Below are 16,404 nucleotides of genomic sequence, written 5' to 3' on the forward strand. Positions count from 1 at the left end.
AGAGTAACTTTCCTGATGATGCTACAGAGGCTTTATATTTTTGGGAAAAAAAAAAAAAGATTTATGCAGCCATGTTTATTACAGTGCTTTATAATTAGATAAATGTGTGCTAAAATTTAGATTTGCAAATAAATTAAGCAGAAAGAGTCTTCTGTTTGACTCAGAGTTATCTGGAAAACACATCATCAGCGGGAGCCTATTTCTTGAACCCAGGATTGTTGGAAGTTCTGCTTTATTTTTGTATATGACTTGAGGGTCTATTAAGCTCCGGGAGTTGGTGATGGACAGGAAAGCCTGGTGTCCTGCAGTCCGTGGTGTCGCAAAGAGTTGGACACGACTGAGCAACTGAACTGAACTGAGGGTGTATAGCTTTTTGTACACAGATACAACATTTCCCCATAATGTCTTGAAGCAGTGATATTTTTTTTCTTCAAAAGCAGTCACATTTTTGTTCAAAAACCAGCTGATGTAAGTAAACTCCCAAATAGCTTCCCGTACGGATGAGTAACAGGACTTGGGTCCAGTGAGCCCAGAATTTGGGGTTGGTAAGTAGACTGTGGTGAGAGAGGGAGGAGAGGTGTCGTCTGAGTGGCAGATGGTGGAGGTAGTATTTGACACCAACATCACTAGGGAAGAATGGGGTGTTCAGTGTCGGGGAGGACTATTTGAATCTGCATCTTTGCTACAGATTTTCCTTCCCTTCCCCACCCAAGACCAGCCCTGATCACCCACTAGGAGGAGTACGCAGATCAGTGGATCCAGGCAAGTGTGCTGGAGGTTCCCCTAGACACATTTTTTGTGGTGTTGTAGCATCAGTATTAGTTCTGTATTCTGTATCATGCAGTTTCAAAGTGAGTGATGATCCCAGGATAGAACACCCAGGGCCAAGTAGGAGAGAACCACGCTTGATAGTTGAGGGTGCGGGCTGCCCATTTTATCACATTGCCAACCCTGAGTGCTTAACTTCTTGCCAGACTCTGTTCTAGCATGTTTCATCTGTTACTGATTTCATCTTTTTAATAATCCCTATGAGATACTGTGTCCATCTTACAGATGAGAAAACCTAATTCCAGAGAGGCACACTGGTAGGTAACACATACACTGTCAATGAGTCCTCATCGGAGCCCATGCCTTTTGGCCCCAGCACCTTTGCTCTTAGCTACTGAGCCTCACTGCCTTACAGGTGGGTGCTGTAGACCGTTAACAGGTACACTGTGGTTAGCTGCTCAGTTGCGTCTGGACTGTGGCCTGCCAGGCTTCTTTGTCCATGGGATTCTCCCCTGGAGTGGGTTGCAATGCCCTCATCCAGGAGATCTTCCCAACCGAGGGATCAAACCCAGGTCTCCTGCATTGCAGGTGGATTCTTTGCTGTATGAGCCAGCAGGGAAGCCCAAGAACACTGGAGTGGGTAGCTTGTCCCCTCTCTAGGGAATTTTTCCGTCCCGGGAATCAAACTGGAGTCTCCTGTGTTGCAGGCAGATTCTTTACCAGCTGAGCTACCAGGGAAACAAACCCAGCAGGTATATTAGGCTTGCAGAAAAGGCAGCCAGTTTTTTTTTAGCTTCTTTCTACATGTTTGTGATCTACTTACTCGGGGCTTCCCTGGTGGCTCAGTCGGTGAAGTGTCTGCCTGCAGTGCAGGAGACCTGGGTTTAATCTCTGGGTCAGGAAGATCCCCTGGAGAAGGGAATGGCAACCCACTCCAGTACTCTTGGCCTGGGAAATTCCATGGACGAAAGAGCTTGGTAGGCTATAGTCCATGGAGTCACAAGGAGTCGGACCCAACTGAGCAATTTCACTTTCACTAACTTGCTTATAGCAACATCAGCTACCCTTCCCACCATATTCTCTGGAAAACAGGATTTTTCACGGTTTTATTCTTGGGTTGGATGATAAAGCTCGCTTAATGCAAGTTGTACTGAAATAGAGGAGTAAAAGAAATGGTTACTGGTTCTGTTGGCTTCTTTCATCTTTCTCCATTTCTGGAACTGCTGCTTTAGAATTTATAGCTTAATGCTTTCCTCCAGTGCTTCCCTCATCAGTATTTCCATGCATTAAATAACTTGAGAAACTGAGTTTAGTTCAAGGCAGGTTGGCATTACAGAATGAATGACAGGAATTTTTATTGCTTGAGGAAGAGAATCAAATGATGTCATTGGATTATTTCTCCTACCTCTTGAGTTGAAGTCTTCAGGATTAGTCAGTCAGTTCAGTTCAGTCGCTCAGTTGTGTCCGACTCTTTGTGACCCCGTGAATCACAGCACGCCAGGCCTCCCTGTCCATCACCAACTCCTGGAGTTCACTCAGACTCACGTCCATTAAGTCAGTGTGCCATCCAGCCATCTCATCCTGGGTTGTCCCCTTCTCCTCCTGCCCCCAATCCCTCCCAGCATCAGGGTCTTTTCCAATGAGTCAACTCTTCACATGAGGTGGCCAAAGTACTGGAGTTTCAGCTTTAGCATCATTCCTTCCAAAGAATACCCAGGACTGATCTCCTTTAGAATGGACTGGTTGGATCTCCTTGTAGCCCTCAAGAGTCTTCTCCAACACCACAGTTCAAAAGCATCAATTCTTCGGTGCTCAGCTTTCTTCACAGTCCAACTCTCACGTCCATAGATGACTACTGGAAAAACCATAGCCTTGACTAGACGGACCTTTGTTGGCAAACTGTGACCCTTCATTTTGAAAGCTAACTACCACGTTAAGTTTGACTTTTTAAAAAAATTAAAGAAATGTTTATTTTAAAATCCTTATATGGGTAGCATTATATATTTGTTTTTAACAGCAGGTTTTTTTTTTTGAAAACATAAATGTCAAAACTTGAAATTGTCTGATGCAGTGAGAAAAGTGCTTGACTGAGAGAGAATTAAGACGTGAGGGTAAATACCCGGAGCTGGTTTTGCCCAGTGTTGACAATATTTCATCAAAATGTTAGGGCAAAACTGGAGCCTGTCTGGCTCTTGAGCCCGTGCTCCAGATTAATGTACAGCACACCCTTTCTGTGTGTCACTTAGATACAGGAATTTGGACAAGCCTCTCCGTCTCCTTGGATACAGGTTCACCCCCTTCTAACATCGATGCTCCTGAGATGAGAAGTGCTGTTGGCACTGGAGTCAGTCATTCAGGAGGATCGTCCTGTCACAACAGACTGATTTCTTTGGAGGCTGATGGATGGTTGTTTATTCATTCAACAAGTAATGTGTTGATTTGCTAAGCTCTGGGGATTCAGCAGAGAGAGCGAGCAAGCTAGTCACATCACTCCTGGAGATGAAGTGCGGCAGGGGCCGTCCTAATGGAGGGGCAGGGTGTAATGTGATCACAGGGCAATGATGCCTAACCTGGCATAGGACTGGAAAGGCTTTCTAAAGAGAGTGACGTCTGGGTGAGGCTCGAAGCAAGCACCCCTCACTTTAAGAGAAAATGGTCATTTGTCTCTCACCTAGACTGCCGCTTCCCAGCTGGACTCCACAGATCCCGTTCACCTCTCTCTAAAGAAGTCATCTGTTCACTCCTTCATTCCTTCTTTCACTCAACAGCTGTTTCTTGCATGTGCCAGGCATTGTTCTAGGCACTGAAAGTATATCGCTGAGCCAACGGGACAGAGATTTCTACTCTTCTGGAGCTTACATTTTAACGGGATCAGGGGCTACACAGGGTAAGACAATATACAAATAATAAGTAAATTCTATGCTTAAAGTCTGCCAAAGGCTGCCAAAGCGAGTCACCTCATTTCCTTGCTCTTACGCTGGAGTTCATGCTTTTTTCTGAGGCCTTGCCTCACTCTGCAGTGGGCTGACTCTCAGGCCCCAGTCTCCCTGACTGTGTTCCACCGTGATTTCATTTCCTAGGTCTCTTTTCAAAGTCGCTACATCTGAGAAGCCTCCTGAGACCGTTTTTGAGTTTGAGATCCCCTGTTGTCACGTGCCCTCTTCGCTTCTGCAGCACGCCACTCGGTACTGATTGCTTAGCTGCTGTGCAGTCATGTTTAAGATGTGTCTTTTTCTCTAGGCTATAGATTACATGAGGGCTGGGGTGTAATATTGTAATTTTTTACTTACAGAGGAGCTTTTCTTGTTCTGTCCTGTGCCTTCAGGGCCTAGTGTGGGACATACAGTACTGTGAGTTGGTTTGCTGAAGGTGGTGAAGAAGAATAGAGTTTCTGGCTGAGCCAGGTTGGCTGAGGAAAGGCTGGAGAGAGTGCCTGGCGCTGGGATGGAGAGAGACTAGGATGGACTGGTGGCTCAGAATGACAGGAACAGGCATGGAAACCCAGTGAAGGCGCTGAGATTTGGTTCTGAGGCAGCAAGAAGTCATGCAGATTTGAAGCAGATACTGGGATTAGACTATATTCTGGGGGGCTTCCCCGGTGGCTCAGCAGTAAAGAACTCACCTGCCAGTGCAGGAGACGCAGATTCAGTCGCTGGGTCGGGAAGATCCCCTGGAGGAGGAAATGGCAACCCACTCCAGTATCCTTGCCTGGGAGAAATCCCATGGGCAGAGGGGCCTGGTGGACCGTCTGTGGGGCTGCAAGAGTTGGACATGACTGAACAACTAAACCACCACCACCACCACCACTGTATTTTGTTAACAGCTCTGGAAATCACTAGTTAGATAATTGGAATAACACAGATTGGCTTTCTATAAAGGATTTGTTTTATTTACGGCTCCGCTGGATCTTTGTCACTGTGCACGGGCTTTCTCTAGTTCCGGTGAGCGGGGCTGCTCTTGGTCGTGGTGCTTGAGCCTCTCACTGCAGCGGCTTTCCTCGTCGCGGCTCCCAGGCTCTGAGCTCTGGCTCTGTAGTTGTGGCGCGCGGACTTAGGTGTCCCCTGGCGTGTGAGCTCTTCCCGGACCAGGGATCGAACCCGTGTCCCCTGTATTGGCAGGTAGATTCTTTACCACTGAGCCATCAAGGAAGCCCTAATTTAATTTTTGAATTATGAATGTAGTGTTAAATTTTTATCTTTATGGTTTTTTTTTTAAAGTTCAGTGTGAAACTAAGGGTATGCAATGAGAAGTAAAATTTCCCCCTTTCCCCCAGCTCTCAATCCTATTTTTGAGCAGTAACTCAAGCTGAGTTTCTTAATATGTCCATACGTAAGTTTTTATAAGCACCGATGTATGTTTTTCTGTCTTAATGTAGATGAGGTCACATGCTGTGTATTGTCCTCTAACTTTCCTCTCCCCCCACAGTGTATGTCGTATTTTGCATCTCTTTAGTGTGTGAGAGTCATCTTCTTGAAACCTAAACCTGAACCATCTTTCTCCTGCCTAGTGCCAAGGCATTTGAACCAGGACCGAATCCCATAAGGTCCCGTCAGAGCAGACCACAGCTTCTACCTGTATCGATGCTTCCTCCTGCCCTTTTCTGCCACGTCCTTACTGTGCTTCTGCACCGAGCTTTCTAGTCTAGGGTTTTCATGCATGTTGTTCCTTTTGTCTAGAATTCTTTCTGTTGATTCTTCCCGTGGTGCCTAACTGCCGTTCCCTTTGGGTTTCAGTTTAAATTTTGCTTTGGAAGCCCCCTGTCTGAGTGATCTTTCTAAAATGGGTTCTCCCTCTTACTGGCTGCCTCTGTACCATTGGTTTCCATGGAACATTTATTTCAAGTCTCAGTGGATTTGTTTACTCTGTTTTCTGTTTCTCTTATTTGGCTGTATGTTCCGTGAGGGCAAAATCTACTTCATGTGGTATTTCCCTGTAAATATTTTCCTAATTAATGCACAAATGGATGCATAAGAACATATGGAGCAATCTCATTTGTTTAAAAGGCTGTGTAGTATTCCATGTTGATATGTGAACCATTTATGGTACCCGTTTACTAGTTTCCCTAGTTAAGGCCTTTTAAGTTTTTGGGTTTTTTTCCCTTCTGATTTTCTTTCCTTACCAAACCACCACCAACCAAGTGAAAATAATAAATGTCTTTATATATGTCTCTTTGTGCGTGCATGTGAGTATATCTGTAGAATAACTTCTCCAAAATGAAATTTCTGGGTCGAAAGATGTATGCCCTCACACTTTTGATAGATCCTGACCGTTTCTTTTTAAAAACATTATACCCAGTAGGGAGAGTAGTGCCAGTCCTCCTTCAGGTCACCGCTCTTGGCTCTTCTCAGACACTGGTGGATGAAAAGTACTGTCTCGTAATTACGATTAAAGTTGAACATATTTTATATGTTACCCTTTTAAATTTCATTTAATGTAAACTTCTTATTTAATCCTTTGCCCATTTTTTCCTGATGACTGTTGGTCTTTTTCTTGTTGGTTTAATTCTTTTTACTGAGAATTGTTTTTCTACCTCTAGCCCTGTAGGGAGGGCTTCCCTGGGGGCTCAGATGGTAAGGAATCTGCCTGCACTGCAGGAGACCTTGGTTCGATCCCTGGGTTGGGAAGATCCCCTGGAGAAGGAAATGGCAACCCACTCCAGTATTCTTGCCTGGAGAATCCCATGGACAGAGGAGCCTGGCGGACTACAGTCCATGGGGGTCACAAAGAGTCAGACACGACTGAGTGACTTATCACCTTCCCTCACGTTCAGCCCTACAAGGAAGTTACACTGTGGGATGCGTCAGTGCCATTGGATTTCGAGCTATATTGGGCTTTTTATCCCTTTAAAAGTAGTTTTATAAATATATGTGCTGAGAGAACATATTGGAGCCAGATGTACTTAATAGTTTATTATTGAAACTGGTAATAGAGATTTTTAGTGTCTAGTACATTATGTGTTCTCAACAAAATAATTCTGCAGTGAATTATTGACAAGTGAAAAGCTAATTTTAAAGACTATTTGATTTTACTTGGAAGGTCATTTAGTGAATTTGCTTTTCATAGTAGGAAAACTTAAGCATTACCGATTAGTTAAGACACAAGATTATTTTGTGGTGGTTTGTACAAGAGATGGATTTGTAATAGCTGAAGAATTTTTGGAAGTTTTGCTTTGTGTAAATGATACCTCTCTCTGTACACAGTCCATCCCTAATATTTATATATAAATGCATGTTAAAATATTACTAATGAGCTAATATTTGCCTGTTAGTTCTCTCAAGGAAATGAACGTTTTAGATAGCAGGGTTTATTTTTTTTCTTTGAGTATCTTTTGCAAATATACTATTACACGTTTGAAAGAAAAGATACGTTAAAAGTTTCCTTCTAGACTTCTTATAATCCAGTCTCCATCAGCCAGTACTCTTCCTGTATTTTGTTCGCGAGGCACTAATTGTCTGCATTTGGCAGGTTTAACACTTCCTGACAGAGAGGCTATTAAGGGGAAGTATTCTCCAATAACTGTCAGTGGCTTGAACAAAGAACCTTCAAACTCAATGTGTGGAAACCACTAACATTCTTAAATGACCCTTTTCATGGAATTTTATCCCTTTAAGCTAAAATTTGGAGAATGTAGGGTCAGCGAAAACAGCAAGGTGTAATAAAGCAGTAAACCTTGATTTTTTTCTTTTTCTTTTTTTTTGTGGGGAGGGAATAGAATGGGAAGTATAGATTTATCTCTGACTTGAAAACAATTGTTATTTGGAAAATCTCATTAGCAGATGTGACTGCTTGGAGTTTAAAAAAAAAAAGACTTAAAACTGATGTCGCTTTCAGGACCGCTTTGAACTTAACAAGCACCTATTTGTGGAGCAGACTGGCTAATGAAAGGAAATTAAATTTTTCTGACAACTTCCCCTGCCAACCTCCTTATTCAGGGGATGTTATTAGGTACTGAAGACTTTTAAGGAAGATTTTTTTTTTTTTTATTAGACATGAATGAACCAGTTATAAACATCCCCCGCCCCCCATTTTGGGGGAGGATTCTGACATGGTTACTCTACATTTTTAAAGTATTAACGTAAAAGCTTAAAAAGAACACCAGCATTTACTTTGATAGTTTAAAGTTATTTTCCAAAAATTCAGGCTTTCTTACCAGCCAGTGGTTTCAAAACATTATTGTCATTCCTTGTGATAGTTTATGTCACCAAATTATTTAAAAAGTTAAATTTACTAAGATTTACTTGAATTTAACATCTTTTCAGCTTTTCTTTGCTGTTTATGGGGGAAATGTAGGGGGAATGTCCTATGTTGGGCGTGTTAGGTGAGAGTTAATGATCAATGAAATAGTTTAGATTCAAGGCAAGTTTTTGTGCATTCAATAGCATTGGTCGCTATTTAGCAATGATTAATCCTTGCTTTCATAAACTTACCTTGTACTGTTTTATTTGTTATTGAAATAAAATTGACTTACAGTGTTACTGTGTGCTATTTTAGAATGCATTTCCTTTCCTTGGCTTTTGGGAAGTTTCCCCCCACTAGATAGTTCATGGAATTTCAGATTTTTAATTTCTATTAACAAGGCACAACTGGTAAAGATAAAATTATGTACCTGAAAAAAGGATTGAAAAAAAAAGTAATGGAGATTACTAAAGGAATTTTTTTGAGGGGAACAATTGGCAATTCCTATAGATACTGGAAATTTAGTTACTTCATTTCTGGAAAATCTGTCGAGCTCTTCCCAAACAATAGAGAATCAACTCCCCCTGCTGACAGAATCAAGGAAAACATGACTTATAAATATCAGAGGCAGGAACGATCTGGCTGTGGACAAGCTTTAATGATCTGATTTATGATTCAGTATTGATTGTAAACATCTAAATTCTGCCCTTAAATTCCAGCCACTGCACCAAATCATTTGGCATTTCTGGTAGTGCTTCCTGCCAGCTCATTTCCAACTGCTTTGAGTCTCTTAATATAATAATGATGAGGTAGAATTTACATTCCGCTTATGGTATTAATTTTACATTTCTCTGACTGAAAAGAGTTAGAAGGTTGTAAAATTGAACATTAAATGAATCGGAGGAGACAGTAGTGCAATATATGACTGCCCTAAAGACATTGTGCAATGGCTGATGGGATTAATGTTGAGTCTCATTTCCTGCTTTTTCAGGATGCAGATGAAGCTGTCAGAATTGCAAGGGAAATTGGTAAGTCCTTAAATTAACTTTGGTTGAGTTTCTGTGTCTTTCAGCAGATATGGTTGAGTAAACACGTAATACCTAATTCCCAGAGAGCAAATAGTACTTTAATAGCTTCAGGTTTCTGATGAGTTTTTCCTCTGGAAGAATTTATCAGCAGCATCACCCTAGTCTATTATTAATGTGAATTTTAAAGAGTAGTTTGACCTTCATGATAGTTCTTTTGTAAAATGAAGTCACTGGCTAATTAAAAGAAAAAATTGTCTTAATTGTTCTTGAGACTGGATAGAATGTAAGTTTATATATATGGAGTCGACCACAAGTTACTTAAGGGCACTCATGATTAAAATGAGGATTTCCTCTTTGACACGGCTCTACAAGTTTTTACCTTTTCCTAAGATGTTAAATATCAACTTTATCATCTTGCTAGGAAAGAGAAAATACAATGTGAGAGATTAGAACAGAATATTCTGTATTAGAGTAAAAGATAAACTAAAGAACGTTTTAATGACTGTTTTACTTGACTGTTTTATGTTTAATTGCACTGGGCCAGTGCTTCCTGACTTTTTATTTTCAAAAATATCCCTGGCACTCTTGACAACTAGTGTATTTTTAGTACCTGGTAATTAAGAAAATGCAAGGGCCTACCATTATCATGGATTAGTACTGCTGTTGAATAACTGCAGTGTTGTATTAGTCAGTTCATATTTGTTTGCATTTGATAGAAATTTGTAGGAATAGGAGATCAGACAGTGTTTGAGAGCTAGGAATTCCCAGCATCTTAGCATTCCTGAACTCATAGAGCCAAGCTTTTCAGCACCCCACATTAACATTTCTTTAGTCCTGTTTTCTCATTAGATTGATTGTTTAGAGTTACTTTATTCATTCGGAGAGCATTGATATGGCTGATTTGACTGATACAGGTCCTAGAGTTGAGACCAGACCCCAGAAAATCTCATTTTATCTGACTGTAACAGCTCTTCATTTAATCATTTCTCCAGGTTCATCAGAAAGCATTTCAGTACCTCACAGGAAGATTTGCTAGATTCTGAATAAGTTGAACTACATGGGCCTATTTTGGGGTTTATGTCTTTAAGAAAATCAACAGTTTCTCTCTCTGTGGTTTGAAATCACTGGTATTCCTCATAGCCTAAGAGGCTATAACCTATCTGCTGGCTTTTGCAGACAGTCTCCTAAAATAATTTTATTCCGTTATGTACTTCTAAATGTCAAAGGTCGTCTTTCTAGTTCTCGTTTAGGTATTATTATTATCTATGTAATAGGATGTAATAGTAATATCACAGTAGTATGTACACAAAAAGAGCAGAATATTTGGAGGAATTTTTGAGAAATACAAAGAGATTAGGATAAAATCTTGAATTACACTGGTTTGTCACAATTTAAATTGTGAATCTTCAGCTCTTGAAAAATATCCTTTGTGTAAGTGACAGATTGTTTATCTTGCTCTTTCATGTTTTGTCTTCCACTTAATTAAAAAAACAACAACAACACTGTAGCCTTTAAAATAACCACTTAATCACAACGGGACTTTGACCAGTGCTCATCACTTGGCTTTCTTCCTTTAATATTTTAATGCTGTGCTTAACCACACCCCGCGCCACCCCCCGCCCGCCGCCACTTCACTTTTATACTTACTGAGGTTATTTTCAATTTGAGGCTCTTTTAATATCTGGGCCCATCCTTTATGGGCCTTCCTCTTTCCTATCTTTCCTCTAATTCTTCCTCACTTGCTTCTTCTCATGTGTGAAATGGACGATTGCCATCATGGCTATTAAATATAAGAGTGCTAGTGTTTTGCTTATTGGAGAAGGAAATGGCAACCCACCCCAGTATTCTTGCCTGGAGAATCCCAGGGACAGAGGAACCTAGTGGACTCCTGTCTATGGGGTCGCACAGAGTCGGACACGACTGAAGCAACTTTAGCAGCAGCAGCAGCAGTGTTTTGCTTATGCTGAAAGAAAGGGAAGCCATAAAATTTGAGGTGAAATAAAACATAATAAAGAACAGGGCAGGGTCATCAATTTTATAAAGCTTTTGGAATTCCCCTGAAAGCCCCTTCTGAATCACTCCCAAAACCTCCCGTAAAACCTTTTCCCTCAAGTGCCAGCTTCTAAAATAAGTTAAATTACATACTATTAAAGTTTCTGGGTTTTCTGTATTGTTTGGCGATTCATCACTTTTATACTAATTTTATTGAGATATATCACATTTTAACTACATTTTGAGTTTAATGACTTCTCGTGAGTTTGTCCAAGAGTTGAACTGAACATTGATTCCCTGGTAAAATATGTTCCCTTTTCTAAACAACTGAAATGTAATCAAACCTCTCAAACCTGTCCATTTGTAAGTTGTGGATGGTCATAACTATTCATAGATTTCTTTGTTTTACTATCTTTCTGGGTTATGTGGTGAAAATGAAATTGATCTTTTCTGTGGTTTCCTTCTGTCTCACATCTGTACTTCTTTTCTTTTCTCCTGTGCGGCCCAAGGAGGAACCTGCTGCCTTGAGCATTGATGAATTAGGCGTCTTTTGCATAATAGTAGCTCTTGTTTATGGAGCATTTTTTCCCCAGTAGCAGGCACTTTTGTGAATGTTATTTCTAATGCTAATTCTCTTAATTATTTTCATTTACATTTAAGAAACAAAGGATTAGAAATGGTAAGTAATTTGCTCAAGGTCACAGAGCTACTGAGTGGTGGGCTGCTTCAAATTTAGGTTCATTTAGCTCCAGGGACCATGTATTTTTCAAGATACTTTGGTAAAACTAATAGGATTAGAGGATGTGGGCTAAAATTTGAGTTGCCACTTTTTGTAAAATAGTACAAGGCACTTAAGCATGTTATATGTGGAATTTAAGGGTCAGATAGCCTCTTATCATTGTCAGGTTGAGAGACAGTTAAGACTTAATATGTTACTTCTGTGTACTTGTTTTTTTGGCCTTCCTTTTCTCCCTCATCCTCACTCCTGATATTTTCCCTTTGACCTCTCTAAGTTTGAAGATACAAGACCTATTGATCTCGAGTTTATCTTTAACCTCAGAGATAGAAGACAGCAATCAGTGAGCTTGATTTGCATTACAGTTTGATCTGGATCAAAGGTCCTTAATACAATCAGGCCAAAATTGATTCTTGAAAGAAAAAGAAATCGTAGATTTCAAATCAGTCTTTAACAACTTCCAGATTATTCTAATTCCTTTATTTGGCCTGTCTTTTTCACAGTTAAAAATCATACCCAATGTAAGTGAAAATTTTTTGGTCCTCAGGTCATCACACTGCAGACCTGTTTCTCCCAGGGCTTCTAGGCCTGAATAGATGTCACATACTTGGTGGCCAACGCTGAAGCCCGAGCTCTATCGTGGCGCCCTTTCCCTGTCATCCTGTTGTCACGCTATCGATAGATACGGTCACTTCTTCATTCAAAATATCTCCCATATTCACTGCTCACTGTCTTGACTACCAACACTCTCCTCCAGATCACCATTGTTCTGGCGGGGACTATGATATTTTCTCTAGCCATTCTTCACATAGCAGTTGGTGTGATATTTTAAAACTCTAAATAATAAGGACTCACCCCATCTCATCCCACCCAGTCAATTCCTGCTTTAAACCCATTAATGTCTTTCCCTTGCACTTAGATAAAATGAAAATTCTTTGTTGGAACTACAAACCCGGAATGGTTTGACATCTGCCTTTCTCTCCAATCCCATTTTATGCTACTCCCTTCCTTGACTACCATACTTTAGTCACTAGCTTTCTTGAACACATCAAACTTAGGATAAGTTTTTTGGGATAGGGTGGGAAGCCTAGAACACTCTTGCTGACATCTTTCATATCTTGGCTTAAGTGTCATATATTCAAGAGAAGACAGTCTAACATTTCCAGTCAGTCATTCTGTTTTATAACCATGTTCTAAATCTCTGCAAAGTACTCATGACTTTTGGATATTTTTCTTGCTTGTTAACTTTTTCCTGGTGTATTATTTTGAAATTTTTCAATCAGACAATATTTTAAAAGAATTTTACAGTGTATTCCTATAGGTGCTATGCTTTGCTCACCTGTGTCTGACTCTTTGAGACCCCCATGGACTGGAGCCCGCCAGGCTCCTCTGTCCATGGGGATTCTTCAGGCAAGAATGCTGGAGTGGGTTGCAATGCCCTTCTCCAGATCTTCCCAACCCAGGGATCAAACCTGGGTCTCCCGCATTGCATGCAGATTTTTTACTGTATGAGCCACAGCAGGGGAGCACAGGGATACTGGAGTGGGTAGCCTATCCCTTCTCCAGGGAACTTTCTGACCTAGGAATTGAAACAGGGTCTCCTGCATTGCAGGCAGATTCTTTACCAACTGAGCTACCAGGGAAGCCCCGTGTACTTATATTCCCAACACCAAAACTCCATTATTAATCTTTTGCTAAATTTGCTTTATTGCTTATTTGTTTGTTAAACTATTTAAATTTTGGTATATTTCATAGTACATTGTAAATACAGTATGCATCCTACGAAATACTTGAGTTCAGTTCAGTTCAGTTCAGTCACTCAGTTGTGTCCGACTCTTTGCGACCCCGTGTATCGCAGCACGCCAGGCCTCCCTGTTCATCACTATCTCCCAGAGTTCACTCAGACTCAACGTCCATCGAGTCCATGATGCCATCCAGCCATCTCATCCTCGATCATCCCCTTCTCCTCCTGCCCCCAATCCCTCCTAGCACCAGAGTCTTTTCCAATGAGTCAACCCTTCGCATGAGGTGGCCAAATACTTGAGTACACATGTCATTAACTTAATTCAGTATTTGTATTACAATTTGGTTATTTTAAGGCAAACTTTGTATACAGTTAACGTGAACACATACGAAGTGTGTATTTGTTGATTTTGATATATGCATACCCCAAACACCACCAAGATGTTGAACATTACCGTCACCCTAGAAAGTTCCTTCGTACTCAGTGCTTGGTCCTCACTCCCCCCACAACCAGGTTTAGAGACAACCTGTTCTCAGTTTTTATACCAAATATTCTGTTCAGTCGCTCAGTCGTGTCCAACTCTGCGAGCCAGTGGACTACAGCATGCCAGACCTCCCTGTCCATCACCAACCCCTGGAGTTTACTCAAACCCATGTCCATTGAGTCGGTGATGCCATCCAGCCATCTCATCCTCTGTCGTCCCCTTCTCCTCCTGCCCTCAATCTTTCCAGCATCAGGGTCTTTTCAAATGAGTCAGTTCTTCGCATCAGGTGACCAAAGTATTGGAGTTTCAACTTCAGCATCAGTCCTTCCAATGAGTATTCAGGACTGATTTCCTTTAAGATGGACTGGTTGGATCTCCTTGCAGTCCAAGGGACTCTCAAGAGTCTTCTCCAACACCACAGTTCAAAAACATCAATTAAAAAAAAAAAAAAAAAAACCATCAATTCTTCAGTGCTCAGCTTTCTTTAAAGTCCAACTCTCACATCCACATGTGACTACTAGCAAAACCATAGCTTTGACTAGACGGACCTTTGTTGGCAAAGTAATGTCTCTGCTTTTCAATATGCTGTCTAGGTTGATCATCACTTTTCTTCCAAGGAGTAAGCATCTTTTAATTTCATGGCTGCAGTCACCATCTGCAGTGATTTTGGAGCCCCAAAAATAAAGTCTGTCACTGTTTCCACAGTTTCCCCATCTATTTGCCATGAGGTGATGGGACCAGATGCCATGATCTTTGTTTTCTGAATGTTGAGCTTTAAGCCAAATTATCACTCTCCACTTTCACTTTCATCAAGAGGTTCTTTAGTTCTTCTTCGCTTTCTGCCATAAGGGTGGTGTCATCTGCATATTGAGGTTATTGATATTTCTCCAGGCAATCCTGATTTCCAGCTTGTGCTTCCTCCAGCCCAGCGTTTCTCATGATGTACCCTGCATATAAGTTAAATAAGCAGGGTGACAGTATACAGCCTTGATGTACTCCTTTCCTGATTTGGAACCAGTCTGTTGTTCCATGTCCAGTTCTAACTGTTGCTTCCTGATTGCATACAGATGTCTCAAGAGGCAGGTCAGGTGGTCTGGTATGCCCATCTCTTTTAAGAATTTTCCATAGTTTGTGGTGATCCACACAGTCAAAAACTTTGGCATAGTGAATAAAGCAGAAGTAGATGTTTTTCTGGAATTCTCTTGCTTTTTATGTGATCCAGTGGATGTTGGCAATTTGATCTCTGGTTCCTCTGCCTTTTCTAAATCCAGCTTGAACATCTGGAAGTTCGTGGTTCACGTACTGTTGAAGCCTGGCTTGGAGAATTTTGAGCATTACTTTACTAGCGTGTGAGATGAGTGCAGTTGTGCCGCAGTTTGAACATTCTTTGGTGTTGCCTTTCTTTGGGATTGGAATGAAAACTGACCTTTTCCAGTCCTGTCGCCACTGCTGAGTTTTCCAAATTTGCTGACATATTGAGTGCAACACTTTCACAGCATCATCTTTTAGGATTTGAAAGAGCTCAACTGAAATTCCATCACCTCCACCAGCTTTGTTCGTAGTGATGCTTCCTAAGGCCTACTTCACTTCACGTTCCATGATGTCTGGCTCTAGGTGAGTGATCACACCATCGTGATTATTTGGGTCATGAAGATCTTTTTTGTATAGTTCTTCTGTGTATCCCCTGGAGAACGAAATGGTAACCCACTCCAGTATTCTTGCCTGGAGAATCCCATGGACGGAGAAGACTGGTGGGCTACAGTCCATGGGGTCACAAAGAGTCAGACATGACTGAGCGACTTCACTTTCTTTCTTTCTTTCTGTGTATTCTTGCCACCTCTTAATATTTTCTGCTTCTGTTAGGTCCATACCATTTCTATCCTTTATTGTGCCTATCTTTGCATGAAATATTCCCTTGGTATCTCTCATTTTCTTGAAGAGATCTCTAGTCTCTCTGATTCTATTGTTTTCCTCTGTTTCTTTGCACTGATCACTGAGGAAAGCTTTCTTATCTCTCCTTGGTATTCTTTGGCACTCTGTATTCAGATGCTTATATCTTTCCTTTTCTCCTTTGCTTTTCGCTTCGCTTCTTTTCACAGCTATCTGTAAGGCCTCCTTAGACAGCCATTTCTCTCTTTGGCATTTGTTTTTCTTGGGGATGGTCTTGATCCCTGTCTCCTGTATAGTGTCATGAACCTCCATCCGTAGTTCATCAGGCACTCTATCATATCTAATCCCTTGAGTCTGTTTGTCACTTCCACTGTATGATCGTAAGGGGTTTGATTAAAGTCATACCTGAATGGTCTAATAGTGGTTTTCCCTACTTTCTTCAATTTAAGTCTGAATTTGTCAATAAGGAGTTCATGATGTGAGCCACAGTCAGCTCCCTGTCTTGTTTTTCTGCCTGCATTGAACTTCTCCATCTTTGACTGCAAAGAATATAATCAGTCTGATTTCCGTATTGACCATCTGGTGA

At 41.1% G+C, this 16,404-nt stretch overlaps 1 protein-coding gene across 8 annotated transcripts in view; it reads left to right on the forward strand.

Annotated features, from left to right (window-relative positions):
• The window catches only part of PCCA (propionyl-CoA carboxylase subunit alpha), a 378,400-nt gene that overhangs the window by 120,650 nt on the left and 241,346 nt on the right, over positions 1-16,404 (forward strand). For all 8 annotated transcript variants that reach the window (XM_068984257.1, XM_068984256.1, XM_068984261.1 and 5 more), the window contains one exon: positions 8,936-8,972. In XM_068984257.1, coding sequence (XP_068840358.1) covers positions 8,936-8,972 — 37 coding nt within the window. The remainder of the gene's footprint in view (positions 1-8,935; positions 8,973-16,404) is intronic.

Source organism: Capricornis sumatraensis, chromosome 12, assembly GCF_032405125.1.
Source record: "Capricornis sumatraensis isolate serow.1 chromosome 12, serow.2, whole genome shotgun sequence".
Taxonomy (NCBI): domain Eukaryota; kingdom Metazoa; phylum Chordata; class Mammalia; order Artiodactyla; family Bovidae; genus Capricornis; species Capricornis sumatraensis.